At 33.2% G+C, this 26870-nt stretch overlaps 3 protein-coding genes and 1 pseudogene across 8 annotated transcripts; all 4 read right to left on the minus strand.

The window, feature by feature from the left end:
• Positions 1-554: 554 nt before the first annotated feature.
• Positions 555-1151, minus strand: LOC114411528. Its single transcript, XM_028375177.1, has one exon. It carries the CDS (start codon positions 1148-1150, stop codon positions 773-775), a length of 378 nt encoding a protein of 125 aa, XP_028230978.1. The 5' UTR covers position 1151; the 3' UTR covers positions 555-772.
• A 5939-nt stretch (positions 1152-7090) lies between these two features.
• Positions 7091-16878, minus strand: LOC114412682 (potassium transporter 10-like). Of its 5 annotated transcripts, none has more exons than XM_028376671.1 (10): positions 16593-16878; positions 16337-16411; positions 15897-16211; positions 14938-15178; positions 14123-14368; positions 12430-12480; positions 12042-12302; positions 11761-11928; positions 10618-10872; positions 7091-8303 (listed from the first exon to the last, which is right to left on the minus strand). In XM_028376671.1, exons 3-10 carry the CDS (start codon positions 16020-16022, stop codon positions 7261-7263), a joined length of 2391 nt encoding a protein of 796 aa, XP_028232472.1. In that variant the 5' UTR covers positions 16023-16211; positions 16337-16411; positions 16593-16878; the 3' UTR covers positions 7091-7260. The 5 variants fall into 5 exon arrangements, with proteins under 5 accessions (XP_028232472.1, XP_028232476.1, XP_028232471.1 ...); XM_028376675.1 differs by having other exon boundaries at positions 14938-15163; positions 16577-16878; XM_028376670.1 differs by having other exon boundaries at positions 16577-16878.
• A 1415-nt stretch (positions 16879-18293) lies between these two features.
• LOC114412683 lies at positions 18294-20435 on the minus strand (annotated as a pseudogene).
• Positions 20436-21548: 1113 nt separating this feature from the next.
• On the minus strand, positions 21549-25094 carry LOC114412684 (ATP-dependent zinc metalloprotease FTSH 2, chloroplastic-like). Of its 2 annotated transcripts, XM_028376677.1 has the most exons (5): positions 24939-25094; positions 23379-24569; positions 22994-23307; positions 22539-22779; positions 21549-22079 (listed from the first exon to the last, which is right to left on the minus strand). In XM_028376677.1, the coding sequence occupies exons 2-5, from the start codon at positions 24567-24569 to the stop codon at positions 21738-21740; spliced, it is 2088 nt and encodes a 695-aa protein (XP_028232478.1). In that variant the 5' UTR covers positions 24939-25094; the 3' UTR covers positions 21549-21737. The 2 variants fall into 2 exon arrangements, with proteins under 2 accessions (XP_028232478.1, XP_028232477.1); XM_028376676.1 differs by lacking the exon at positions 24939-25094 and having other exon boundaries at positions 23379-24586.
• Between the last annotated feature and the right edge of the window lie 1776 nt (positions 25095-26870).

The following is a 26870-nucleotide window of genomic DNA, read 5'->3' on the forward strand; positions in this document are numbered from 1 at the left end:
TAACATCGTTTGACTTTATTCCAAACTTACAAATCGAATAAATCCATAATATATTATTAATATTTTTATCCTATTTAAAATAATCTTTTGGCGCAAGGTCCTAGGCCTTGTTCTTTGACTAGTTTTTTTTTAATTTTTCTCCTTTAAACATTGTTAAAAAAGAAAGATTCATTAACTTATTTGTGTGCATTTTAATTGATTTACGAGAATAAGTAACATGCCCATCTTGACGACACTGCGAATTTGAAAATTAACACTTGAAATGAGGCTTGTCAAAAGACTACACTACATGTGAATATTTTTTTTGGATACTTAAAATATTGATGTAAAGTATTCATTAATTTGACTGATAATTATTTTTATTAAAAAATATTAACTAATTACTTTTATTAGATTTTTTTTGTAATCACTTTTTTTTTATTATAAGACTTGATCTAAAGTCCTTGCTTAACGAAACAGGCCAAATTCAGATTTACACATTATTACTAACAACTTGTTGATCATTAATTGGTGAATATATTTAAAGTTACAAAACCTAAGCTGCTTCGTATATATAGAACTAAACAAAATTAACAATGGATCATTCATCATATATGTTATACAGTACAACAAGCTCTTAAACATTAGATTCCTCCACTATGAAAATTTGCAGATCGATGATTCCCTCATACCCATCTTTGTAGAAGGGGAAACCCACAAATATTTTTGTGGAAAAAACGAGAAAAAAGAAACTAGTACTGTTTAATAAAGAAAAACAAGAGATTCTAGCTAGCTATTGGTTAATGGGAGTTCCTTGTACTTGAACAATGGGGCATGGAGTTCTTGGATTTGCCAGAAACCTCGAAGAAAAAGCATAGAACTTATAGTAATCTTCATCCATTAAGCTGCCACATCCAGTGGTGTCAAAGTTCAAGGAATAGCTCAATGGATCATAGCGGCATTGGAATGAACCCTGTCGACTTGCACTTTTTGGTCGCAGTGTTCGGCCACGTCTCTTGAGCTTTGTCATCAGTTTTGTCACCAAACAACAACAGTGGCATGTTGAGATCAGAGATTTTGTTGCCACGGTATTGGTGGTGGCAGATTCATGTTGCATCTTCACTGTGGTGGTGCTGTTCTTTTGAGACCTTAGAGGCCACATTTTTGTCATGGCCACATTTGTAACTTATGGCAAAGGAATATATATATATATATATATATATATATATATATATATATATATATATATATATATATATATATATATATATATATATATATAATTTATTAACTTAGATATTCGCTTTTTTTATGATTATATTATATTTTAAAATATTCTTTATATATATACCTTAACAAATATTCACCCTACATATATATATAGAAAAAAAATTAAAAAATAAGATTACATAAAATATTTTATGTATATATAATGTTGGTGGAAATCTTTTAATAGATGTGAACTAAAATATAAAAAGTAATAGCAGCAACAATAATAATATCACTATATATACAAGTTGGCTCGACTGCTTGACTGCAGTCTGCATCAACCATGTGATCACTATAATTAGGATAGATTTACTATACAAAAATTGTAGCGTTTGATGATTTTGTTATAAAAAAAATCATATTACCCCGGTCTATAAAAAAGTAAAAAAATATATCTTTTTTGTTAATTATAAAAAATATAGAATTATTATTTTCTTATTAAAATTTTCTATTTTTAATTACTTGTAAGACATATTAATGATTGTACTTATTTTTTATAAAAATGAATGCGATACTAGTAAATATATTAGAAATATAAGATTGATTTGTGGATGAATTTTTTTTTTTTCATTAACAAAATACTAACAAGTTGATGAAGAGAAAAATCATATCAAACCGGACAACCTAATTATAGTTATTTCTTACATAAATTAGAAAAATTCCTTCTCTAGTCTGACTTTATATATATATATATATATATATATATATATATATATATATATATATATATATATATATATACACACTGACATGTTGACATTTGATGTGATTTGTGTGTCCTATGTCTGGCGTGATATTCAGTTCCTAGAAACGAACTCCAAACGTGCTTTGCTATACAACCTGGTTGTGGTGATTGCATTGCAATTTGCAGTCCTTGTTGTGAGAACTGAGAAGCATGGCCACTCCCTTGGTAAGGCTATGTTTGGACTACAGTTTAGGAACTAACGTTTGGATAAAAACTCTCCTCTTACTTCTATTAATTTCAAACTAAGTTTCAAAATATAATTACAATAAAACTCAGTTTTAAATCAGGTTCAACTGAAAATTAAGCAAGATATTTTTCAATTTTACTTTTAGACCTCTAAACTAAAAAACAAACATGCACTAAGTTGGCATGTTTAACAATTTTTCCTCTAGACTCTAAGCCTTGCTATTTGTTCACCTTCAGGTCCAAAGCCTCGTACTACGTAGTTTTTTTTCTCTTTCAAATCTAGTTATAAGTATCAAGCATTATTAACTATATTTAGTGATTTTTTTAAATTATGTATTTTTATTTGGAAAACTTAAACTCGATAATTTATTTAGGATATATGAACTCAGTTACACTCCAATCAACCTAATACGAGTCAGTGAGTTTGGTTATTAGTTAATGTACAGAGACAATTTGACTGCAGTCAGTACAGTGCCTCGTGAAGGCAAAACTATAGAAGTGGGTCCCACTCTTCGCCTTAACTTTTCTTTTGCTGAGTTTCTTTGGCGAAATCAATTTTTTTTCCAGGTTTTAGTTATTTTTTGCCAAGTTTTGGATTAATATTTTTTAATAAACCGGAGTATTAAAATAATAGAAGATCTTTCTTTTGACCTTTCGCGTCTTAGATTCAGTTTTGGTAACATTAATTTACATTACAGGGCACATTTATTTTGTTAATAGGAGGGTCAAGCTTTGACAACTCTACTCTTTTATGATCAGTGTATCATTATTGCATGTGCAGCCAAAAAGTTAAATGATGTTAATGATTAGAGCATGGGTTTTTAAAATGCTAAATAACCCTCCATATCTACGATCATATTAAATTGCAGATTTGAACGCTATTATTAAGAATAAATAATTACATATAATAAGGATAAAAAAATACATATAAATATTACATATATAAATATAATAGCATAATTATGTTTTACACTATAATTTAATTATAAACAATTACTACCTTTCTTTTTATTTATAAAATATTTTTTATTTTATTGTTGGATTTTTTTTATAAGACCCTTTGTATTTGTATTTTAAGGTTTCAATACCGAGAGATACAACAAATTCTTTTATTCTAATAAAATAACTATGGAGTTTTTTTTAAAAAACTTTTTTTTCCAGTTCTATTCACAAATGTGATAGTGTAAATTAATTAGATAGAAATTGAGGACATAATTAATAAAAAAGTACTTAATGTTATTTTAAATTTGAAAATGACATATATAAATATAAATATTCCAAAATTTTCACAATTAAAAAGGAACAGTGAATGTACAGTATTTTCTTTCCAAGTATTAATTAATTAGGTGAAAAGTAATTAAGTGAAAGAAAAATGAAAAATAATTCTAAAAATAATATAAATTATTGATAAATTTAATGTTATCAATAAATTAAATTAACTAATTTTCTTAAAAAATGTAAATTATTTAAAAAGATCCTATATATAAGAACGATAATAGTTTATTTTTATTCGTAAGAATTAAAAATAAGTAGTAAAAATTTATAATAATTCACATTCTAATCAACCAATCAACTGAATTGGATCCTTAGGTGGAATGTAAGCAGTAAATATGTAAAGTTTATTATTTTTATAATAACTATACAAAAATTCATACTATAAATTATGAATTTGACAATGTCATCCTTAGGATTCTTGGTGTTATCTAGGCTTCTAAAATTCTTCTTTTCAATCTTCCAAATACTTGGTTCTTCTCATCATCATTCTTCTTACCAAGCTCACATAATTAAGATCATTAACTTGATTAAGGTGATAGTTAGAAAAACCATCTTCTTCTTGCTTTCATCTACTCCCTCCTTCCTTAATTATATGACACTTTTCAGAAATTTGTATCTCTTTTTATAAGATTTTTTTTCTAATTTTTAGATGCATGCATTAGTTATTTTTTTTCCTACATATCATTATTTAATTATTCTCTTTCTAAATATTAATGAGAAACAAATAATTGATAGATTTAATGTGATTAATGAAATTAATTACTTTTTTTAAAAGATGTGAATTAATTGAAAGAATCTTATAATTAGGAATAGAGGGAGTACTTATAAGATGTTTTGTTTGAATTGAGAAAGAAAATCCCATTTTTACTTTACTAATTAAATTCCATGTCTAGTGGCTATGTAAAGAAGTTTTTTTTTATCCTGTGCATAATTTTGAGTCATGTTTGAAAGGGTTGCATTGTTTAGTTCATAGCCTATGGTACGGTACATACATAATAGCCATCCTTGAAGTTTTTGGCTTTCACAGCCTATGGTACGGTACATATACATATCAGACATTGTCTGCAACAAAATTTAGATGGAGTAAATGACTCTAGCTGTTATGTAATGTGTGACTAGTATTAAATATACATGTAAATGACAAAATGTCACGATTCATGACATGTTTGGGCATTTATAATATGCATGCATATAAAATTATTCTAAGAACTACCTATTACCTAAGCTTGGTACTTAAGTTTGAATTCTAGTGATTCATGGTATTTAAGCTTGAATCTTTATAATTCATGGTATGTAAGCATGAACCTAATGGTTCATGATAGGTAAGAAGATGCACTTGTAACAGAATAACCTTATAACTAAATTTAAATCTTTATGGTCCATGTATATGTATTTAAGCTTGACTCTATACTTTAGCGATTAAGATAGACTCTTTGTGTGAAAAGATATTTAAGATTGAATATATATGATTCATGTTATTTTAAATTGATCCCTAGCAGTTCATGCACAAACTAGATCATCCTTGAGTTGACTGTTGTGAGAAATGGACTAGAGGTCCTCTTTATAACGGTTATAAAAAAAAAATAGTACAAAGAGAACTGGGCAGGGCACTACTTGTCCATTTCCTCAACGTCAATGCCCACGTACTTGGGTCAGATACTACACTCATCACTTGAAAGAGAAAAAAAAGTTGAAGGAATAGCATAGATGACATGAAGAGCATCTTTGTGTATGGGTTTCATGCGGACTTTTGTAACAAAATGACGTTTGCAAAACTATTTACACCTTTTCTTTTGCGTTAAACCAAACATGCACGGTGCAGACGTGCACTAACGAGGATTGATTTATTATGGTTCAAACAATTTTGACACCAAATTCGAATTATTAGAATAATACTTGATTAGAAGATTTTAATGAAAATCTAAATAGTGGAATTCCTCCAAAAATTTTAAGTCACTTTAAATTGGACTCTTTTAAATTAAGTCTTTCAGGTCAAATTTTAGTCACCAATAAATTAATTAAAAAACTATGCCTGTGAGATAATTTAATATTTCTCAGAGACTAACTCCTCCTCTATAAAAAAAAAAAAATTCCTGCTAAGATTTTGATAGTATTAATTTCAAAATTTGTTAAAACATTTATAACCCAATTATTGCTGGTGATAAGTTAATATTTAAACTTATAATGTCTTAACAAAAACTAATAAACTATCGATTAATATTTATCAATAAAAAGAACCCTTCAAATTACATATTTTTCTTATTCATGAAAATGGCCAGAATGTTCACGAGCTTTAGCTCATGTTCAGAGTTGCTTTATGGTGTGTTGGAAATTAGATTTTAAAAGAAAAAGAAGGACAGCATTTTTATGTTTAATAAGCATTCCCTAATTTAATATTTTTTCAACAAAAAAGGATAGATTAACATAACTTAATATCTTAATATTTGGTTTATATATATATATATAACTTATATAATTTAAAAATGAAAATTTTACCCACCCCGGCCCACCCTTTTCCTTTGAAACTCTACTCCCAAACATACCATACACCTCAAAAAAAGGGAATTTAATATATTTGTCCCTTTAACTTTAGTCTTCCATTCACTTGTTCACATCATGTTTATTTTTTTTTTTTGGTAGGGTGGGGAGGGATCTAAAAGACTAAAATCCCTTTTTGTTTGGGTCAATAGAATCCTCTTTTATTCTGAAAAGTCAAAGAGAAGAGAAGAAAATAAGAACTGGGCTTTTGAATCCGCCCCACTAGTTGTGCAAGTTATGCTGGGTGTACAACAATTTGTATTTACATGATGTACTTAGCAACACCCCCACTGATTTGGGTTGTGTTTAATTCGTGGTTATAGGGTATTGATCAAATACTTAACCACTACTGCTGCATAGGCGCATTCTTTTTCTTGTTCTGTTGTTTGTAAACTTTGGGAACATCTTATACCCTTTATGATTAATATATTGTTTTGGCTGATAAAAATAAATAAACTGGTTGTGTTACCCCTGAATTAATTATTCCTTTTAAAACTCAAACAGACCCACTTTTATTATACATTTTATTACCGGAAATTTGCAAATGTTTACGCGTGCAATTACAACCACTGAAAGTGAAAACTGAAAATTGAATTTCTCTTTGGTATTTTGTTATGCACAAACATTTGTGATGCCCTGTGCCCTAATATAGGTTTAATATTTCAAACGAAAAAAGAAAATAGAAATCAGAGTATACACTCCACTGTCCCATCACATGAAACAACTTAGATTCCACACAAAAAAAATAAAGGTTGGTTGGTGCCTAACTCACCTATAGTTTTGAGTTTGTTCAACTTGTCCCCCTCTACTTCAAAAAGCATACCTATATTCCCCACAAACTATACCCCATGTTTGTACTAGGAAAATTATTATAATTTATACCAAACTTTCCTATAGTTTGGAGTTTGTTCACCTTACCTAACCTCTAATTTGGGATGTGTTCACTAAATCCACGAGGTACCACTACAACCCGAAAATTGTATGGGTGGGCTAAATGTTTACGTAAAAATTCATGTTCCTTACCTTAAGTAACTAGGCAGCATAAAATGGAGACGAGTGAAACGATTTAGTATAACATAAAGATGAGTTGAAAATCTATTTAGCCATATGGGAGCAATACTTTCAATTTTTAAGAGATAATTGCCAAAAAGCCATTCTTCTAAGACATCTCCGAATTGTAACACTTGATTACCATAAGCTAAGTGTTGTTCATGTGCTACACTCAGCTCATTTTGCAAAAAATGGCAATCACAAGGATATGGGGCTATCTATACATAGAAAATCTGGCCAACATTTAAGAGACTCTCATGAGGGACATTGAAGATTACACTATTTTCCCTGCATATCTTCCTAAGAAATGCATAAATATAATCAACAGCTATTTTCTTGTAGAACCTTGATTCTCTCCTTGCCCTCACAACTGTGTTTCCTAGTATGTGAACCACCCCAGCATCCCTGCAGGTATTCAAAAATTCAAATTCGTCAACTTCGGTCTGGCTGCTTGTTTGACCAGAAGACCTGACAGTAATATTCATGTGATGCGGTGATCTAACTGGTACTATTGAATCTACTGAGGACATTGTTAAATCCATATTGGAAGAAACTGTGCTTCCATTGTTATGCAAAAGGCCATCTCTTGGATGCTCTATTTTCTGTCCATATAAGCTGTATTCATCTGAATCTGAACATCCTTCCATCATAGACTCAAGCCGAACGAATGTGAAAAGGTTCTCAAAGAGTTTTTTCTCAAAATCATCATCTTTCTTGTGCAGATCTTTATAGCCATACCGTGCCACACATCGAAAGATGTGGAAATTCTTAGGTCCAATCCTCTTGACAAGGAATCGTTCTTCTTCTGGGACTGTGTAGACAGGAAGGTACTTCACACATACAAAAACAACAACGGAATGAATGGCTGGTAGGTTGGTGATGAAATGAGAAAAAATGTGGGGCACTCCACTTGCAAGTTCTGTGTAGACTAGTCCAATTCCGGGGACACGAACAAGTCCTAAACTTGGGCCAAGACCAAGAATCCATGCCATTGAGACCTTACTATGCATTTCAAACTCATACCGTTTCACGGTGCCGTAATGCCAAACAGACATAATAATAAGAAATGCTCCAGCAATGGCAAGTGGAACCCACCCACCTTGATCAACTTTGAAGAGTACTGAGGAGAAGTATGTGCATTCCACAATCAATGATAAGCCAGTGAAGACGAGGACGAGAATCCAATGGCAGCGCCACACTAGTATCATGATTAAAATCATAAGGATCGTTGTAACCAGCATGACTATAACAACTGCAGTACCTGTTATGAAAACGATAAACATACAATTGAGTACCTGCTTAAACAAAGGCTGTGATGACATTGTAAAACAGAAGTAATAAACATGTCCAAGAGCATTACAAAGTTTCCTAAACCACGTATTGTTTTGAAACACAAATGCAAATGTAGTACTGCTTAAACATATAAATGTAAAAGGTGGGGAATGAACATTATAGTTATAGGGCTATTTTGAAGCATTTACTCAAACATAACGATCTGTTAAGAGCTCATATTTGTTCATTGGAAAATATTTTGTTGCTTATGTTCTCTTAACATTGAAATAAGGCTGCCACCATCCAGATTACTATTCAGCTTTTGTTATAGAAGTTTCAAGATTACTATCCAACTTTTGTTAGTAAGCTATACCTGTATTTAAGAAAATCAAAATTATAACCAATTAATATACAAAACATGTGGATGCATATTAGAAATCATGGGTGCTAACATACACTGCTTGTTTTTTAGGAGTATGTTAGCAAATTACACCTTTGATGTATTTTAAGAAAATCAAAGTTATAACTTGCTAACATACTTCTAAAACCCAAGTGGGTACCTAATCCCTAAAGATACAAGGGATGTATGATGTATCTAGTGAGAGGTTTATTTATATGAAAATAAGAAGAGTAAATCTTGACCATACAACCCAATGTGAATTGTTAAGATTAAAAGTTGTTTAATAGTCACATGATCATTTAGAAAAGTTCATGATTATTTTAATCTTAAATGCTGATAAATAGATCTAATGGTTAAGATTTAGCCCCCATATTCACATACCCCCCCCCCCCCCTTCTCTATATACATGTGTGTGCGTGTGTATACTTGTTGAGTTAAGACATGGAGATTGAGCAATTTTGCTACATGTTTTTGTTATTTTTATCTGCTGTATTTTACATACATAGTTTTATAGGACTTCTTATCCTCCTTTTACATGTGGTCTCCCTTTCTTTCTGTCTAATAGATTTTCCTTTACTATTTAACGAAAAATAAACTGACTGGGGGATTATCTTGATACAGGGTGGATCAAGTACAAGTATATATGTATCCTAATCCATGCATATATAATATAAACACGGAGAGACAATATGTGATAATGAATTCCATTTTACAATTCTCCCTCTCTTCTGATACCCTCCAACATGGTATGAGATCTTGATCTAGCACCACATGGAACCCTTAGATTTCTAATTTGGTAATTCCCTTTATCACAAAACAAATTTAAAAAACTGAATGAATTAACTCTTTCTGTGTGGGTGTGGTCAATTCCCTTTGGCCTTATCAATTCTCTATTTCTTGATAGCTGTTTGTAATTTGTATGACCCAGTGAGTAACATATCATGGTTCGTAGCATGCATAGGGAGCACACATCAAGCTTATTTCTGTGCTTGTTTTGACCCTAGAAAGCGGAAATCATCTTAAGAAAGGAGCTACAAAGAACCTGCTGCAAGGGAATTTATGAATATGATAACCAGTGTCTTTGACCTTATCTTAGTATAGGCTATTTTACAGTTCTCTCTCTTTCAATTGTTTCTCTAACATATTGTTTGTTGTGCATTTAACATTTTCAAACAAATAGACATAAAGGGCAGTCCAGTGCACAAGGCTCTCACCTAGTATGAGAGGGCAAATGTACGCAGCCTTAACCCCCCACACAAAGCAGAAGGATTGTTTCCAGGACTTAAACCTGTGACCTCCAGGTCACAATGCAGCAACCTTTCTGTTGCTCCAAGGCTCACCCTCATTATCCATCTTGCATATTTAAATTGGATGCATATAGGACCAAAAAACATCAAGATATTTAAATGGGATGCAACATAGCATAAATAGTATGCTAGACATTTGTGTATGAATAAACATACATGGCAGCTGGACAATATCAAGATGTTTAAATGGGATGTGCAGCTGCATAGATGTTGTAGGATATAATGTTAGGGTCAAGGTTTAGTGCTTATTAGTTGATGCAAGCTACTAAAGGAAATTGCTTTCTAATACTTTCACCAAATAAAAAGAGAACTAATTTACTTAGCTAGGCTTATCGAGTGCTTTCCTCAGACATGGCATGATGTGGATCATCACAAAATACTTTTGTTTTAATCTTTTATTATAATTATTACAAAAGTGCAAAGATGCAGATGAAGGCAGGATGTTTTACACTGCACATGATATTTTGGCATTAAGATCATTGTTTCTCAGTTGTCTTCTTATCAAGCCTAAAATTAAAAAAAAATAAAAATGACATCATGTGCATATTTAAAAGCAAGAAATATTTATCTTAACATTCAACAAGGGAAAAACCTACCATATGCATTTCCAATCTGGTTTTGATTTTCGAACCCAGCCGTAACAGCAATGCAAAGAATCATAAGGATCCAATTAATATCTGGAACATATATCTGGCCAAGAAATTTCTTTGATGTATACACAACTTTAACTCTAGGGAAAGATCCAAGAGCAAGGGCTTGCTTAATAATTGAAAAAGTTGCAGTTATTGTAGCCTGGCTTGCAACTACGGCTGCCAATGTTGCAACAATAAATACTGGCCAATATATTCTATCTGCAGAACCATAGAGAATCAATATCTAATGATAAACTAATACATGAAGAAACAAATCAGCATCATTCAAACAAAAAAAATAGACAATTCTTGTAATAGGTTTATCTCCAAGGATAAAATGTAAAATTAACCAGTAAGACAAACAAGTCAAAATGATAGTATTCAAACAAACTGGATGCAGGCTTTAACATAGAGAAACAGATACCATGGAAGTTCAGGCAAATATGTAAATGAGGGTGCACTTTGAGATAGAACACAGAGAGAACTAGGCTGTATATCCCAAAGCTTAACTTGAACAAAAAGGCCCAAAACATTATTTATGACACACATACACAGTACACACACAATAACTAAGGCTTGAATTTATCATTTAGGGATGTGAATTATCAGCTTCAATTCATTTGAGCTGGTAAGGAGTGATAAATATATTATGCAGTCTAGCAAAATGCAAGGATGATTGCATTGTAAAGAATAGAAAGAGAATTATAATAAATTAGTTAACATAAATTTGACAATAGGAGGGGGAAAAAGAACAGAGAGAAACATTGCATCAATAAAAACAAACAGAGAGAAACATTCATCACGTTTTCTATTCTTAATGTGGCAATATACTTGCTGACTATCAGAATATATTCTTGAAACGGAGGTTTTCCGGGATAATTTTCTATCACACCCTCATTCCATCATCAACAATCAAAATATATACATACAAAAGAGCTAGCTGTCAATCTAGAAAATAGAAACTAAAAAGGAATGAACTCCTAAATTTTGGCCAATAAACAGATCACTATCTAAAATACAAATATTCTCCTAATAATTACATATCTGCACAAATAATAACCACAATTTCATAATCAATTTCAATAGAGAGTGAAAAATATGAATGACCTGGAATTGAACGATAAAAAGCATCTTGTGAATGGGTCAAGTTATTCATAAGGTAAGCAGCTTGACCAGAATAGGCTAAAAGAAGGCAAGGAAACACAACTAGAGTAAATGCAAGCTGTACAGCTGAGACTGGAAAATGGGCTAGGTCAGCAAAAAGAGCTTCTGTCCCTGAAAAAAATCATTACAAGACATGTCAAGTACAAAATAATAATAACTATTCACTTCATTTGCAAATGATTATGAAATACAAGAAGGAAATCAACAGCAATAAGAAATTTTACCAGTTATGCTGAGCATGATCCCACCAAGGGAAGTCCATCCTTCCTTTCCTCCTCTTCTAAAATAGCGATATATATACACCGGAGAAAAAGCTTTTAGAACACCGCTTCCATACTTCCAGATGTTAAATATACCTATACCTCCAATTAGGAGAAACCAAAGAAGGACAATTGGAGCAAAGAGCCAACTAACTCTATCTGTGCCATAATGTTGCATGCTGAAGAACCCAACTAATATTACCACAGCAACCAGCACTACTACACCTGTATCCCAGAAAGAAAGAAGCTTTTTCAAGACCTATGAACCTAAAATTAATTAAAACAGTAAATACTTCCACACATAGCAGAAGAAATTGAAGAAAAATGTCTTATTACAAGTGTAGGAACATACCACTACTCATCCGAGGCTGATTTACCTTGATGCCACCAACAGCTGATAAAACTACAACAGAATATATGGTTATGAATCTCTTGAAATAACTGGAGATGTGTTAAAGACAATACTCAAGAAAAAAGGTGTGTTAAAGACAATAACTCAGCCTTTAGCAAACAACATGCATAAAATATAAGCAGAAAAAGATCCAAGAAATAATTAGGGCTTATTTGGTTTGAGAAAAATAGGAATATGAATAGTGACTGACTAATGCCCTGCAGCATTACAATTGTGATTTACCTCATAGGATCGTACATCCTATGAGTCGAATACACCCGGGCAAGCTGAATCGTGCCTGGATCGCCGGTGGGTAGGATCAGAGTGGGATTGAGATCTTCCACGTGCAATTGTGAGATAGTCGATCCTCGGCAAGGCAGAGCAAGCTGAAAAAACCAGGTTGGATCTGTATGACCCAGTTCCAGAGTCCCTTTCTTCTCATTCATGAAGCCCTTTCCTACCCATTTGTGACTTTCTTTGTTCCCTACCCATTTGCAAATCTTTTCATCCTGCACTGCCGGACCTCTCCTTTGTTCACAACCACCAGACCTCCACTCCATGCTGCCACTTGTGCCATCGATTGTGCCTCCCTTTGGATGTAGCAACATGTAAACTGAAGGTCATTCTCACTCTCTAGTCTACTGCTTCTCACAGTCTCATGCTCAGTCTTTGGGATTTAATTTGTTCTCTCATTTCTGATTTGGATTGTTCTATGATTTCAGTGCAACGGATTGTTCCCTTGTGAGTTAGATTGTTCACTCACAGCTGTTGTGTTATGAATTGTGTGTTTTGTTATGTATAGCATTTGACTATTTGGATCTTATAACTTTGCTATAATTTATCAATTTAAGTTTGTTTAATGTTGTGATTTAGAGGTTATTTTCTTTGGAGGTAGGAACATAGGATCCCAATTATGACCCCTGAGTTACAAGTTTTCAACACCCCCTCCAGATCCTAGGTAGAATCTCATGTTTAACAACATTGTGCTGCAGCATGGTATTTCAAGAGAAAATAAATACTGCAAGTCCGCAACCTTACAGGTTTTGAGTGAATTTGTATCCATATAAAAGACCCATTTAAGTTTTCCCAGGACCTTTCTAAAGTATACATATGGTGTGAGAAACAGATGACAAATGGTTCTCCAAAGTGATGAATAGAGCAGAGTACTCTGTGCACATTACAATATACAGGAAACATATTAGAATGGCTGTAGCTTACATGGAAACTGGATTAGGCACATGCCAATCAGCAATACATCTAACAAAAAGGAAGGCATACTCCTAAGATGTAATGAACCAAGTAACAAAGTACACAAGTTTTCTAAGTAGTGTACTAATATCATGAATTCCTTGCCCCTCTCAAGCTTCATTTTTAAATACATCTTTGTTGCTGACTCTGTTGGTACAAGTAGCATATAAGGTCATTCTACGATCTACCAATAATTTATATCCTCATCATTGTGTTTTTCTATCATCCCATAAAATGAATTAGTAATTACCTTTCACAGTTTGGTAAATCAGCACAAATATGCACACATAATACGGAAGCACATGCATTGATAGATAACTTGTTTGGTAAACAGCAAGCAAGTTAAAATTTATAAAAATATTTTTAAGAAAATGGAAACAAGATCAGATTGAGAAAGAAGGCATACCAGATATAGCCGGGGTAAGAATCCCATCTCCAATAACCATACAGGTGCCAACAAGGACAAGAATAAGAATGGCTCTTTTCGCAGATTCTTGTTCCTCTAACCATCTTTTGGTTTTTGCAGCAAAAGATTTTTCATGGAAGGTAGACCGACTATATGTCGTTAGGTCTTCATCGGTTCGATGCTGGTTAGGAATGGTTTTTATCTTTGCATGCCGGCAAAGCAAGGAATAAAGCGCAAATGTTCCACCTGTTCCAGAAATGTTAGTTTGATAAAACTTCATTGCAGCTCAGCAGTCTGAAGCTAGTATATCTATCTAATACAACCTATATATATATATATATATATATATATATATATATATATATATATATATATATATATATATATAAACTTGTGAATTTTACTTACAGTTATGAAAGGAAACTGGATAGTTTATCATTAACAAGAAACATGGTGAAAAATCAGACACTGTCATTCTACAGTACTAAACTGTTTATTTGATATACTCATAAGGAATTTTAATTATGAATGCTAATATACTGCAGATATCCCAGGAAAGGAAGAGAGGGGCATATTTTCTGGTATTAAGATATCTGTCTCATTTCAGATTTGTATGTCTCAAATATTATGGGATGCAAATATTTACTACACAGAATGGATCCTGTAGGTATCTTATTGACAGAAAATATCATTAAAACCAGATTAAAGGAGCTGATTGTCCCTTAGAAAAGTTACAACATGGTACTAAGTATTTCCTTGTACAACGTTAACTATCTCAAACATATACACCAAAAATTAACAAAAACAATCTATACCTTGGCCATTGTCATTTGCTCTTAATACAACAAAAACATATTTGAGGAGTGGCACCAAGGTAAGAGAGTAGATAATCAAAGAAAGCGCTCCAATTACATCCTCCTCATCTTTCACTCCATTAGGAAATGTATTGTAGAAAACATACAAGGGTGAAGTGCCCAAGTCTCCATAAACCACACCAAGACTCTGAAATGCTAGCCGCAGAAGCAACAATGCTGAAGATTTCTGAACAAGTAAAAACTGCATTAACAAGGAATTACATACCAAATCCCTTAGCTTACATAATAGCTTATTAATGCATCCATATTCTGTAATTTGTATAACACAGAAAGAGCTGAATTTCTTGGTCAAATTGACATCTAGTTATGTATCAAGTTGCTTTAAGTATTTTTATCTTTTAAATGAGACTAATAAGGTATCAAGTTGCAGTTGTGGCTGCAGTTGCAGTTTTATCGCAATCCTTGATGTTGCAGACAAATGTGGCCGGTGCAGCCCCAATTGCGGCCGTATAGAGTCCAAAAACCTTGATGTTGAGGTCGAAATTGCGGTCGCAGACTGTTTTTTAAATCCTGTGCTGTTTCAAATCTATGCTCCACAATGCATTTAAAAGCAGGGAATCTTTCTTGATTCAAAGGAAAGCCCTACTTTTTGTTCAATTTGTGTTCTAATGAAGTCCTTGACACTGCTAGCAACTAAGAATACAAATTAAGTGGGCTGAAATTAAAAACAAGAAGAGGCAAATCAAAACTATAGATTACATAACTTGAATTTCAAGTATCTTTTCGAATAGTGAGTGACATTTGACAGTAGCTACATTAATTAATCTATGTACAAATTAAGAACCATAATTAGAATTAATGAATTGCATTTTTTCCCTCAATAGTAACAGTAATGACAAAACAAATTCAGCAAGAAAAAGAGAAAGACTGTAAAACCAAGTTGCGATGAGGCATCATACTTTTTCTCTGTACATATTTCTGAGCCTTCCTGCCTCTTCATCCATAGGCTGGTCAAGCTTCTGATCCAAATCCCACATACTACCTCTGTTATCACTATCTTCATCAGTATCTACTCTCGAACCCATTTTGAGCTTAGTTCAATAACTTGCAAGTTCCAAGCAGTAACAGCTATGCAGCCTTATAATCTCCCTTTTCAAGAGTTCCTCCACCCCTTAAGAAAAACACACAGCAAAGCAAAACCTTCAGGCCTTCAATCTGAACTCACTTGAAATCCATGCCTATTGCAACCACGGATCCCAACTACCCAAAAATATCTGGAAAAGAAAGCAAAATTGAATATTTCACTGAGGTCCATGCTATCTATGAAAAAAATAATAATTAGAAAGAAAAAATAAAATTCGTCCAACCGAATTTCAAAAAATCAACACAAAATCTATACCCTTATATTGATCCAGCCTCACTCTCAAAAAACATCATCAGAAACTAGGATAAAAAGAGTCAAACTTTGCCAGGCCTACATAGATAATCATAGTACAACATAAATTAATAGAGATATATATTGAGCATCCAAATACCCTAATAAAAAACACTCAAATTTGAAACACAAAAACGCAAATTTAATCCATGCAACCATACCCCTTAATTAAAAACAGGAAAAATTCTTGCTTGAAGGTGTTACCTGAAGCAAGCCTCACCTCTTGTAGCATAATCTGCTACTTGCCACTGAAAGTTCCAAAGTGAGTTCTCAAAAAAATCGTTTTTTTTTTGGGTTCCTTCCAAGTCAGGGGTTAAAAACCAGAACCCATCTGAATTTTCACATAACTAGGCTCAGTGTTGAAAACTAAGAGATGAGAAGAACACATGCAAGGTTTTCACAGGAAACGAAGAACGTAACAGAACTGAAACACAGATGAGAAGAATGTGAGCACTATTTTCTCTTGGAAGCTAGCAGACAAAAAATCTCAGAGCGATAGAGAGAGAGAGGGACAAATCGAGAAGAACCAAACTATAATCTAGGGAGAGAGATGTGGATGTGGGACCCAAAGAGTAACTTTTTATTTTTTTTCAGTTATTATTTTTGTATTACTTTTATTATCACGATTTTCTTATTAGTATAGTATTTTATTTTAGTGTTTATTTTATTTTTTAGGGGGTCCTCCATGCTGTTATTAAATTAACCATTAGATTTGTGGTACACATTGGAAAAAAAAAAGTTCTATAATTGGCCAAGCTGGATGAAAAGATTTCCTACCTATTTTCATGTTGTGGAGTTGTATATGTAACCACAGTACACTACTCGTGTTACATATTTTACAATACATATCATTCTTAGAATCCAATACATAATTTATCGTAACTGCTAATGGAACTTTTTATAATAGGTGTCTAATCATGTGCAACGTCACCCTAGAAGCAGGGAGGGACCATATGCAGAACATTTATTGATGCATTTTTTTTTATTAAGGGTGTTGAAAAGGCGCATTCAGTTGGGTTTTTATTCAAGCAACAATTTAATAATGCACATTTACTTTTTTTAATTTAATTCAGTCTATAACTTAATAATACATGAAGTAGGAATGGAACTGATTTACAAACATAATATAATATAAGGTAAATCATACAATTAAAATATAAAACTAAAGTTGATGATATTTTAAATAAATGGTATTAATATAAACATGACATATGTTCTGTTATTTATTAAGAGAAGTAGTCTTGTAATTAATAATATGTATAGTTTTTTTATTAAAAAAAAGGAGATTAAATTAGGTTGGAGCAACCTAAAATGTAGTTTGAATTCATCCTTAACACGAAATATCACTTTATTGTATCCATTAGATAATTAAACAAAGTTCTGATTTTTTTTAAAATCACACCACAAAAGTTTAGCTGTTATAGTTGAAAACTTCTAGAATTTATAAACCTTGCACTAGAATAACATATTTCCGATTTAACTTTCACACCTTTCAAACCACATCTCTCAATTTAATGGCCAAATTATGAAGAGAAAAATAAAGTAAAAATGCTTCGTAGTATCAATATAACTGATAAAAAAAAAAGTGAAATTTATCAAAGCAATGGCTAACGTGGACGCAACTACTTTTTTACCCGTGCCATATGACAAAGACATATATCCATAACTAAGTTTAAATGTGCCGTACACATTGTATGACTTAAGAGGAAATAATTTTTTTTTCCAATTTTACTGTAGTAAAGAGTGCTTACAAAACAAACCACTCCCAAAAAAATGAGTAACTTAAATAAGTTGTGTATTAAAAGAGAGAGAGAGAGAGAGAGAGAGAGGCTATTTTTACATTCTGAAAAGACTATTGAAGAATCTAATTTTACATTCCAAAATAAGAGTAGGAAACAAGTAGGGAGGTGCAAGAAGCCAGGAAGTAATTGCCCTTAAATAATTGAGTAGGCAAGAATAAATATAATGATAGGCTAAATATGCTCCGTGGGCTTAATGCAAATAATTCCCACGCACATGCTGCTGCAATTAAAGTTGCATCTTAGATTGACCCAATTTGCAAGAAATTCTCCAGAGGAAAAAGATTATCTCTAGTGCATATCACTCAGTTATATTTTTATTTTTATCTTCCTTCGAAATGGTGAAACCTGCTAGAATCTCGCACAATAATTTCTAAATTTTTTATCTCTGATATGTACTTGATGGCAGCATGACAGTCACTGCAAACCCGCAAGTTTTTCATCACCCTTATTGGCACTCCCTCTGGGGTGTTCATTAAAGCAAAAGCAATTGCCAATTTCTCGCTATGGTGCCTCAAGTTGTGTTCTTTTTCCTCATTGTCCATGTCATGCAAAACGTAGCTAGTATCAGGTACATAGCCCCGCTTCTTCATTTCTGAAGTTAATTCTTCCAGATACTGATTAATCTCGACGTGTTTTGGGTGGCATTCATCACCTATATGGAACTGGTGAACCTGATTCCTTACTTCTACCCAACTTATGCCTGGTTCTTTCTTCACCATCTTGTCTTTCATGGCTCTCCTCACCTCAGAAACATTTTGCCATCTGTTAGCTGAAGAATAAATGTTGGCAAGTAGAACATACGTAACCGAGTCTTGAGGATCAATCCTAAGAACTTCTTCAGCAACCCTTCTTGCAATGTCGGCATTCTTGTGGATTTTACATGCAGATAATAATGTTTTCCATATAATTGCATCTGCTTTTACAGGCATGGATCGTATCATTGCCTCTGCCTCCTCCAAACAACCAGACCTGCTTAGTAGGTCAACCACACAAGTGTAATGTTCTAGTCTGGCCTTGAGTCCATTACTTTTTCACCATCATATCAAAGAAATCGAGTCCTTTGTCCTTCAATCCACAATTACTACAAGCATATAGCAAGCTCAAGAATGTGACCTCATTTCCAGGCAGATTTTCTCGTTCCATCTGATTAAAAAGCTTGATTGCTTCCTCTCCTTGACCGTGAAACCCATAAGCAGCAATCATTGAGCTCCACAACACAACATCTCGCTCTTTGCATTCCAGAAATGCTTTGATAGAGTCTTGCAAACATCCACATCTAGAGTACATACTAACCAATGAACTAATTACAGAAACTTCAGAAATAGCTCCTGCTTTGACTGCTTCAGCATGAATTTGCTTCCCTTGACCAAGGAAGGCTAACTCCGAACATCAGCTGATCACACTCACGAAAGTAATCTTATCTGGTCTAAAACCTTCCATTTTCGTCATACAGTATTTATCCATAACTCCCTTAAAGTACCCTTTTTGAGCTTTTCCAACCATAAGTGTATTCCAAGCAACCAAATTACAATCTGGCATCCAATTGATATCTCTCTTCCCATCATGCATGCTTCCAGCTTTCATATACATATGAGCTAAAGAGCATCCAACAACCAAATTACACTCAAACCCACATTTCATAACATAGGCATGAACCTGTTGCCCTGTCAACAAAGCTCCCAAATGTGCATATCCCCTGAGCACGCAACCTATTGAGTACTCATCCGGCATGAAACCCAGCTCGTTCATTCTCGAAAACAAGAGCAAAGACTCCTCATTCATTTCAAACTTGGTCAACTCCGTGACCATTGCATTCCATGTGGCAACATTTCTCTCGGGCATTTCCTCAAACAGGTGCTTGGCACTCTGAAGATTTCCCATTTCAAGACAGGCCTTGATCATAATGTTCCTCCTTGGCATTCGATCAAACAATGCAACAGCGGCTCGAAGTTCCCCAAATTTTGAGTAGAGGTTGAGGAGGTGGTTGGAAATGAACTTGTCTGAGGAACACCCAGAAGTTAATATCAAGGAATGAAGCTGTTTCCCCAAAGAAACATACTTTAACGGAATGCATGCTTGGAGGAGGTTTGAGAACAAACGGGGTTTTGCCCATATCTCAGATAAAAAGCTTTCAAACGCTTCTCTTAAGTGCCCATTGGAACACAAGATGGCAAATTTTTCTTTGCCATCAGAAAAAAGACCAAACCTACCCATGCATGAAACATGAGCTAATGGGTGTTTATGGGGTTGAGTTCGGTTTAACAGAATAATTTGTTACACTTTTTTACATTTAAAATTAAATTTTAATTTTTTTATCTTTTAAAAATCAATTTAATAGCTTTTCACATATTTAATAATAAATTTGACTATTTATTCTTTTTATTGTCGGTATAAAAGAAGTAACTTTTATTTTTGGTGAGTACTCAAAGCATTTGTCTTCAATTGGAAAGTATTTTTTCCCGTCACTTTCTCTCCTCACGTATGTATGGTGGTAGTAGTACAATTTGTAAATGGATTTATATTGGTATAGAAATTATGTGTATGGAAATATGTATGAATATATTCTATTTCAAATTTTTTGTACAAATAATATTTATTTCTTTTGGTACATATTCTATTTTTCTCCTATTCCGCTGGTACTTTAAGCAACATACAAACTCGATCCGAACATGCCTTCTAAATGGATTAAGGTAATGATAACCAGCACACATAAGAATAAAATGTAACCAATCTTTTCAAGTTTGGGTTCACATTTGTGATTTACAGCGCACTGACTCTTTAATTAGGGGCAGATCCACATCAGGTGTTCAAGGAAAATTATTCTGGTTGTAGCAATTAAGGTCTACTGCATCTTTTTAGGAATAAGTTGATTTTTGAAGATTATCAATTTTTGTTGATTTTTAAAGATTATCAATTTTCTATAATAGAGGTTATTAGCAAGATTAAGTTTTTTATGTATTGACAAGCGCACCTGTTGCATTTGTTTTAGCATCTTGATATAAGCCTTCTTGTACTAGGGAGGCTTTTGATTTTCTCTAACGGCTGGGTATGCCCCGTTTATTGTTGTATCATTTTGAGTTTAATATAATTTACATTTTTCCAAAATGTAACCAATCTAAGGTAATACTCTAACGAATTCTGTTAAATGGATGCAAAGGTAACCAAACCGGCTTCAGAGTGACAACTAAAGATTTAAATCCTTAATATTACAGATGAAGTTTCTCTAAGGTCACATTTCACATACTCTAAACTAAACATTGCATCTACCAAGGGGTCTAGCTCTCAAATACTTATTTTTTATTCTTACAGATAAAAAAAAATATTAATCGATGCATCTCATAAAATTAAAGGTTTATTAAAGTTACACTGTATTATAGACGTAAAGAAACTAGTAATTTTTACACTTAATTCTCTTTTATATATACTCTCTGTTGTCATTTGTCAACACTACAAAAATGAAAAAGTAAGGTAGAAACTTTAATCATTCACAAATATGGAGCAGGCTGTAGAGGGCATTCTGTATTCTAAGATAATACATATTAAAGATGTTACATATAGGCTATTCAAACAGTGGCTGGTACTGGAGTTGAAGGAGGGACACGGTTTTCAACTGGAATTTCAGCAAACTCAGACAATATAGCACGGAATTCATCTCCGGTCAGTGTCTCCTTCTCCAGAAGGACTTCCACAATCTTGTCAATCGCCTCACGGTTGTTCCTTATATGGTCTAGTGCAATTTCATATGCTTCATCTGAGATCCTCTTGATGGCAGCATCGATGTCTTCTGCAAGTCTCTCTGACATTGAGTTCCTTGCCATCATTCTCATGATGACATCCCCACTTTGTGCTGATGCTTCCATAAGTGACCAAGGACCAATATCAGACATTCCAAATGTGGTTACCATCTGCAAGAGAATCATTTAACAATTATTGAAGAAACATAGGCTAAATGGAAAGATTTTTTTATAAGAAAAATTAAAAGTTCATCCTTCAGAGTGAACATTACCATTCTTTCAATTAAAGCCAAAGTTTTAAGTTTCACGCATTCAAGAAATCAATCATCTGACGGTATTATTTGCAGGTTTCACCAATTAATAGTAGCTAACAACATAACTCCCATTGTTCTGACAAAATATTGCCAAATGAAATCAGTTTTTAAATTAATTTTGCTATACACTTTATTTGAATGCATGGTTAGAGTGAAGATTTCTATACTGTTGAAAGTATCATAGGTATAACATTTAAAGTAATTATTACATAAGTCAACAATATTACCATAAATATTAGGCATTTTCCACCACACAAAAATAAAATAAAGAAAAAGGAGATATTTTGTAACACAAAAGCACATAATTAACCAATACCTGTTTTGCCAAACCGGTGATTTGCTGCAAATCACCAGCTGCTCCAGTTGTAACTTCAGGCTCACCAAAAATAATTTCTTCTGCAGCCCTTCCACCTAGTCCTCCAACAATTCTTGCAAAGAGTTGTTGTTTGGAGATCAGAGTTGGATCATCATTAGGAATGAACCATGTAAGACCCCGAGCTTGACCACGAGGAACTAGTGTTACCTTTTGCACAGCATCATGACCAGGAGTCAAAGTTCTGCAAGCAAGTAAAAACAGATGTTTTAGAACAACTTTTTGAGAATTGTTTACTGAAACGGCTTTTTAAATTTTACCACTTAACAGTGGTACTTTTGCTTGCTTAAGCTCATATATTAAGTGTTACATAATTAGCCATAAAGACAAAACACATTGCTTCCATTGCAATCTTGAAACATTTACTTAAACACAAAAACAACAGCCAAATTTCTTACCCACAAATAGCATGCCCAACTTCATGATATGCCACTAAGCTTTTGCTCTTCCCATCTGTCATAACTGTTCCTTCCATTCCAGCCACAATCCTATCAATAGAATCATCGATTTCTTTAGATGAAATACCTGTCTTTCCCCGGCGACCAGCTAATATAGCAGCTTCATTCAAGAGATTCGCAAGATCAGCTCCACTAAAGCCAGGCGTTCTCATCGCAATCACTTCAAGAGAAACATCAGCATCAAACTTTTTGTTGCTAGCATGAACCTTTAGGATTTCAGTCCTTCCCCTTATATCTGGAACATCAACTGTCACCTGAAAAAGCAATGATGTTTAGTAATTTACTCATTCACAAAAGCATGAGGCATTTCATAATATAATCATACCTGTCTATCAAACCGACCCGGTCTCAATAAGGCAGAGTCAAGAATGTCAGCCCTGTTAGTTGCTGCAACGACAATGATACCAGTGTTACCCTCAAACCCATCCATTTCTGTCAAAAGTTGGTTGAGGGTCTGCTCTCTTTCATCATTCCCACCACCAATTCCAGTCCCTCTTTGTCTTCCAACAGCATCAATTTCATCAACAAAGACAATGCAAGGGGCATTCTCTTTGGCCTTCTTGAACAAATCACGAACACGAGAAGCACCAACACCAACAAACATCTCAACAAACTCAGAACCTGATATTGAGAAAAATGGAACACCAGCTTCACCAGCAATAGCCTTGGCTAACAGTGTCTTCCCAGTTCCTGGAGGACCAACAAGAAGAACTCCTTTCGGTATGCGAGCCCCAACAGCAGTGAACCTCTCAGGCTTCTTTAGAAACTCCACAACCTCCATAAAGTCCTGCTTGGCTTCATCCACCCCAGCAACATCATCAAATGTCACTCCGGTGTTCGGTTCCATTTGAAACTTGGCTTTGGATTGACCAAAAGCAAGAGGAAATCCGGGCCCACCAGGACCTCCCATCCCTCCGGATCGTCTCGAGAGAAGGAACAATCCTCCAATCAAGATCAAAGGGAAAGCCAGATTCCCAATCAGGTTAGCTAAAAGAGAACCTGACTCTTCTTGGGGACTATGAGCTGCAAAGTCAATATTCTTTTCCCTGAATTTCTGAAGGAGCTCTTGGTTAAGTCCAGGGAGTTGAACTCTAACATACTGCAACCGATTCCCCAACTCGGGGGAAACAGCCTCAACAACAGCAGTGTTTCCATTGTCATACAGATCCACTTTTTTAACTCTGTCCTTGTCCAAATACTCCAGAAACCTGGAGTAAGACATTCTGGAGGAGGAAACCCCTTGTTCATCAGCATAAGCTTTGCCACTTGCCAATAGTGCAGGCAAACCAACTCCCACATTTCCAAGCAACAGTTTCAGAAACCCCCTTCTCCCTTCTTGTTGTTGCCTTTGCTCCAAGGAAGACTTTATGGAAAATGCTTCTGATGCCTTATTGTTCAATGATGAAAGTCTCCAAGGTGAGTAGAGATATCTTCCATTGAAGTCCTTCTTGAGAGTTATTCTATTACCCCGTGTAGATAAACCATTCCCTACAAGGCATGCTGATGACGCTGCCATCTGCATCAACAAGAGTATCCAATCCAATCCAAAACATGGGCTCTTAAATACTGTTGTTGTGAATGTAAGGTAATTTCTTAGTTCTTATTACAAAAATCAACAGAGAAAACACACTCTAAACATTTGAAAAATTCTAGATTGAAAAGCATCAAGCCGACAATTTCTCTAATCGGAAGGAACTAGGAAGCCTCAATTCAATTGATGGAAATATATAATGCTTAAAATATTAGCCTTTTAGATTGAAGGGTCCAACATTAACATCTCCAACAATCAAGTTACTAAAACAATAATCAAGGAATAGACATAACATTAAAGACATGAAAAAATGCAACAAAAAAGAAAAAGAAAAAGAAAAATGCACATACATACCTTGCAAGTAAAATGTGATAGAAAGAAGTGAGAGAGTAGAGAATTAGAAGGTCTGGAGCTTATTGGTGGTGCATAGGAAGGTGATGTTAATGTGTGGTTTTAGAAGGAGTGGCTCTGGCTCGGGAGACTCATACGTGGCGTTTTCCTAACGTTTGATTCATCCCTCAAGTTCACATGAAGAGATATTCTTGGGTTTTCAGTTTTCATCAACACTGTTTAACTGCTTCTCTACAAAAATAAATAAAAAATCAACACTGTCTAACTTTGGTTAGTTATTAGTTAATTTTAATACTAGGCTATATATTTATAAAATCTGTCCAGCTCAGGTGTTGGCTCCTGGGTGCTAGACAGTGAAATGTCATTTTTTAAAATTTTGTTTTTATAAAAATTTCACATTATTTTTTTATAATCCGTCTTGTTAGCATGGACCCACAACTAGTTTAAAATATATATGTATACCTTCAAATTTAAAATTTAATAAATCAAGTATTGAAGCAGTGCACGGAGTCTATACATCGCATCCAATTGATTATGAAAAAATCACATAAGTTTTTTATATCACTTTGTCAAGTTTTTAAAATAAAAATAAAAAAACAAAGGAAAATATAATTAGAAGCGTTTACACCGAAGAAAGGCACGTTCGCGTTAAAGAAATGTCCAACGTCATCCACACGGAATTTGGTTAATATTTGGCCATATAAACATTCAAAAATCTTTGACAATTAACGAATGTGGTTTCAACTTTGATTGTCATTTCATGATGACACGTAGCTAAATTTCCATGGCTTGTTTAATTTTAATTAGTTTTGTTGATGCTTTAATTTATTATTTATTATTTTCATTCGGTTTGTTCTTTTAATTTTTCTTCAAATTTAATTTTATTCTCTAATTTTTATAAATAGTTCAATTTTGACCTAATTATCCCTTTGAACTTTTTTAAAATAATAAAGAATCAAATTGAATCCAACAAAAAAAAAATTAGAGAATCATATCAAACTAAATTAATAAATTAGAGGAAAAATAAACTAATTTAACCTTAATTTTAACACGCATTCTAGTGATAAGATGATATTTGCATATTTTGTATTTTTTTTATTATTTTTATCAAGATTTCGTCAAATTAGACAATATACTGGAATTATTTTATGGCTGTGAGTTACAATTTTTGAAGATAAATCATAAAATTATATTCACTAACAATGATTAATGTTACAGTTAAAGTTTGTCCCAGGACTTTTTTTTTTTTTTTTGCCTTTACTTTTACTACATGTTTCTTTTTTAAGAGTCAAATTCCAATCCTAAATAAGAATAAATAATAGGGTGCTCATTGACATTTGGATAATGTTTTAAAGTATCTTCTGTGACATTGTTTAGAAAATTTTATATTTATTGTACATCAAAAAGAAAAAGGTAAAAGTAAAAAAGTGTAATACATATTTTTTTTTTGTACAATAGTAATAATAAGCTTAGAATTTAAGTCCCTATACAAAATATTTAAACTTTTCACCAATAAGTGGATTCTAATGGATTAAAATTTAAAAAGTTAATTCATATAAAGCAAGTTTTAAGGTCAAATTTGAAAATTACATAAAATTTCATAAAAGCATATGTCAGTCATAATAGTACATTTGTTAATCAACAGAAACATGAGTGGTTGGTGATTCACATAGGACTTGCACTCAGTAAATTGTATAACCAAATATGAAATTTTGGATATTTCTCATCTTATTGTTGCAACCCAAGTGATAATGAAATTAATTTTACAATACGTGGATATGTAGAATATGACTTTCAACAAAAGAATTAGTAGTTAATGAAATATGTAAAATTTAATTTTCCAAACATATAATAAAGCACTTAATCCAAATCTTACATGGATAGTGAATTTGCTTAATGGGCAGGGATTTACATCCTCCTGTGCCATTTCCTCAC

The sequence above is a fragment of the Glycine soja genome, chromosome 5 (genome assembly GCF_004193775.1).
Source record: "Glycine soja cultivar W05 chromosome 5, ASM419377v2, whole genome shotgun sequence".
Classification (NCBI taxonomy): Eukaryota; Viridiplantae; Streptophyta; class Magnoliopsida; order Fabales; family Fabaceae; genus Glycine; species Glycine soja.

Bases quoted from the DNA above. Each gene is read 5' to 3' on its own strand.
- LOC114411528 (XM_028375177.1), bottom strand. From the start codon at position 1,150: ATGACAAAAATGTGGCCTCTAAGGTCTCAAAAGAACAGCACCACCACA.
- LOC114412682 (XM_028376673.1), bottom strand. From the start codon at position 16,022: ATGGGTTCGAGAGTAGATACTGATGAAGATAGTGATAACAGAGGTAGT. The intron at 12,303-12,429 runs GTATGTTCCTAC...TCTGGGATACAG, and splicing joins TCAGCCTCGGATGAGTAGTG to GTGTAGTAGTGCTGGTTGCT. The intron at 11,929-12,041 runs GTAAAATTTCTT...GATTTTTTTCAG, and splicing joins GATCATGCTCAGCATAACTG to GGACAGAAGCTCTTTTTGCT.
- LOC114412684 (XM_028376676.1), bottom strand. From the start codon at position 24,575: ATGCAGATGGCAGCGTCATCAGCATGCCTTGTAGGGAATGGTTTATCT. The intron at 23,308-23,378 runs GTATGATTATAT...TTGCTTTTTCAG, and splicing joins CGGGTCGGTTTGATAGACAG to GTGACAGTTGATGTTCCAGA. The intron at 22,080-22,538 runs GTATTGGTTAAT...ATTCTCTTGCAG, and splicing joins TCACCGGTTTGGCAAAACAG to ATGGTAACCACATTTGGAAT.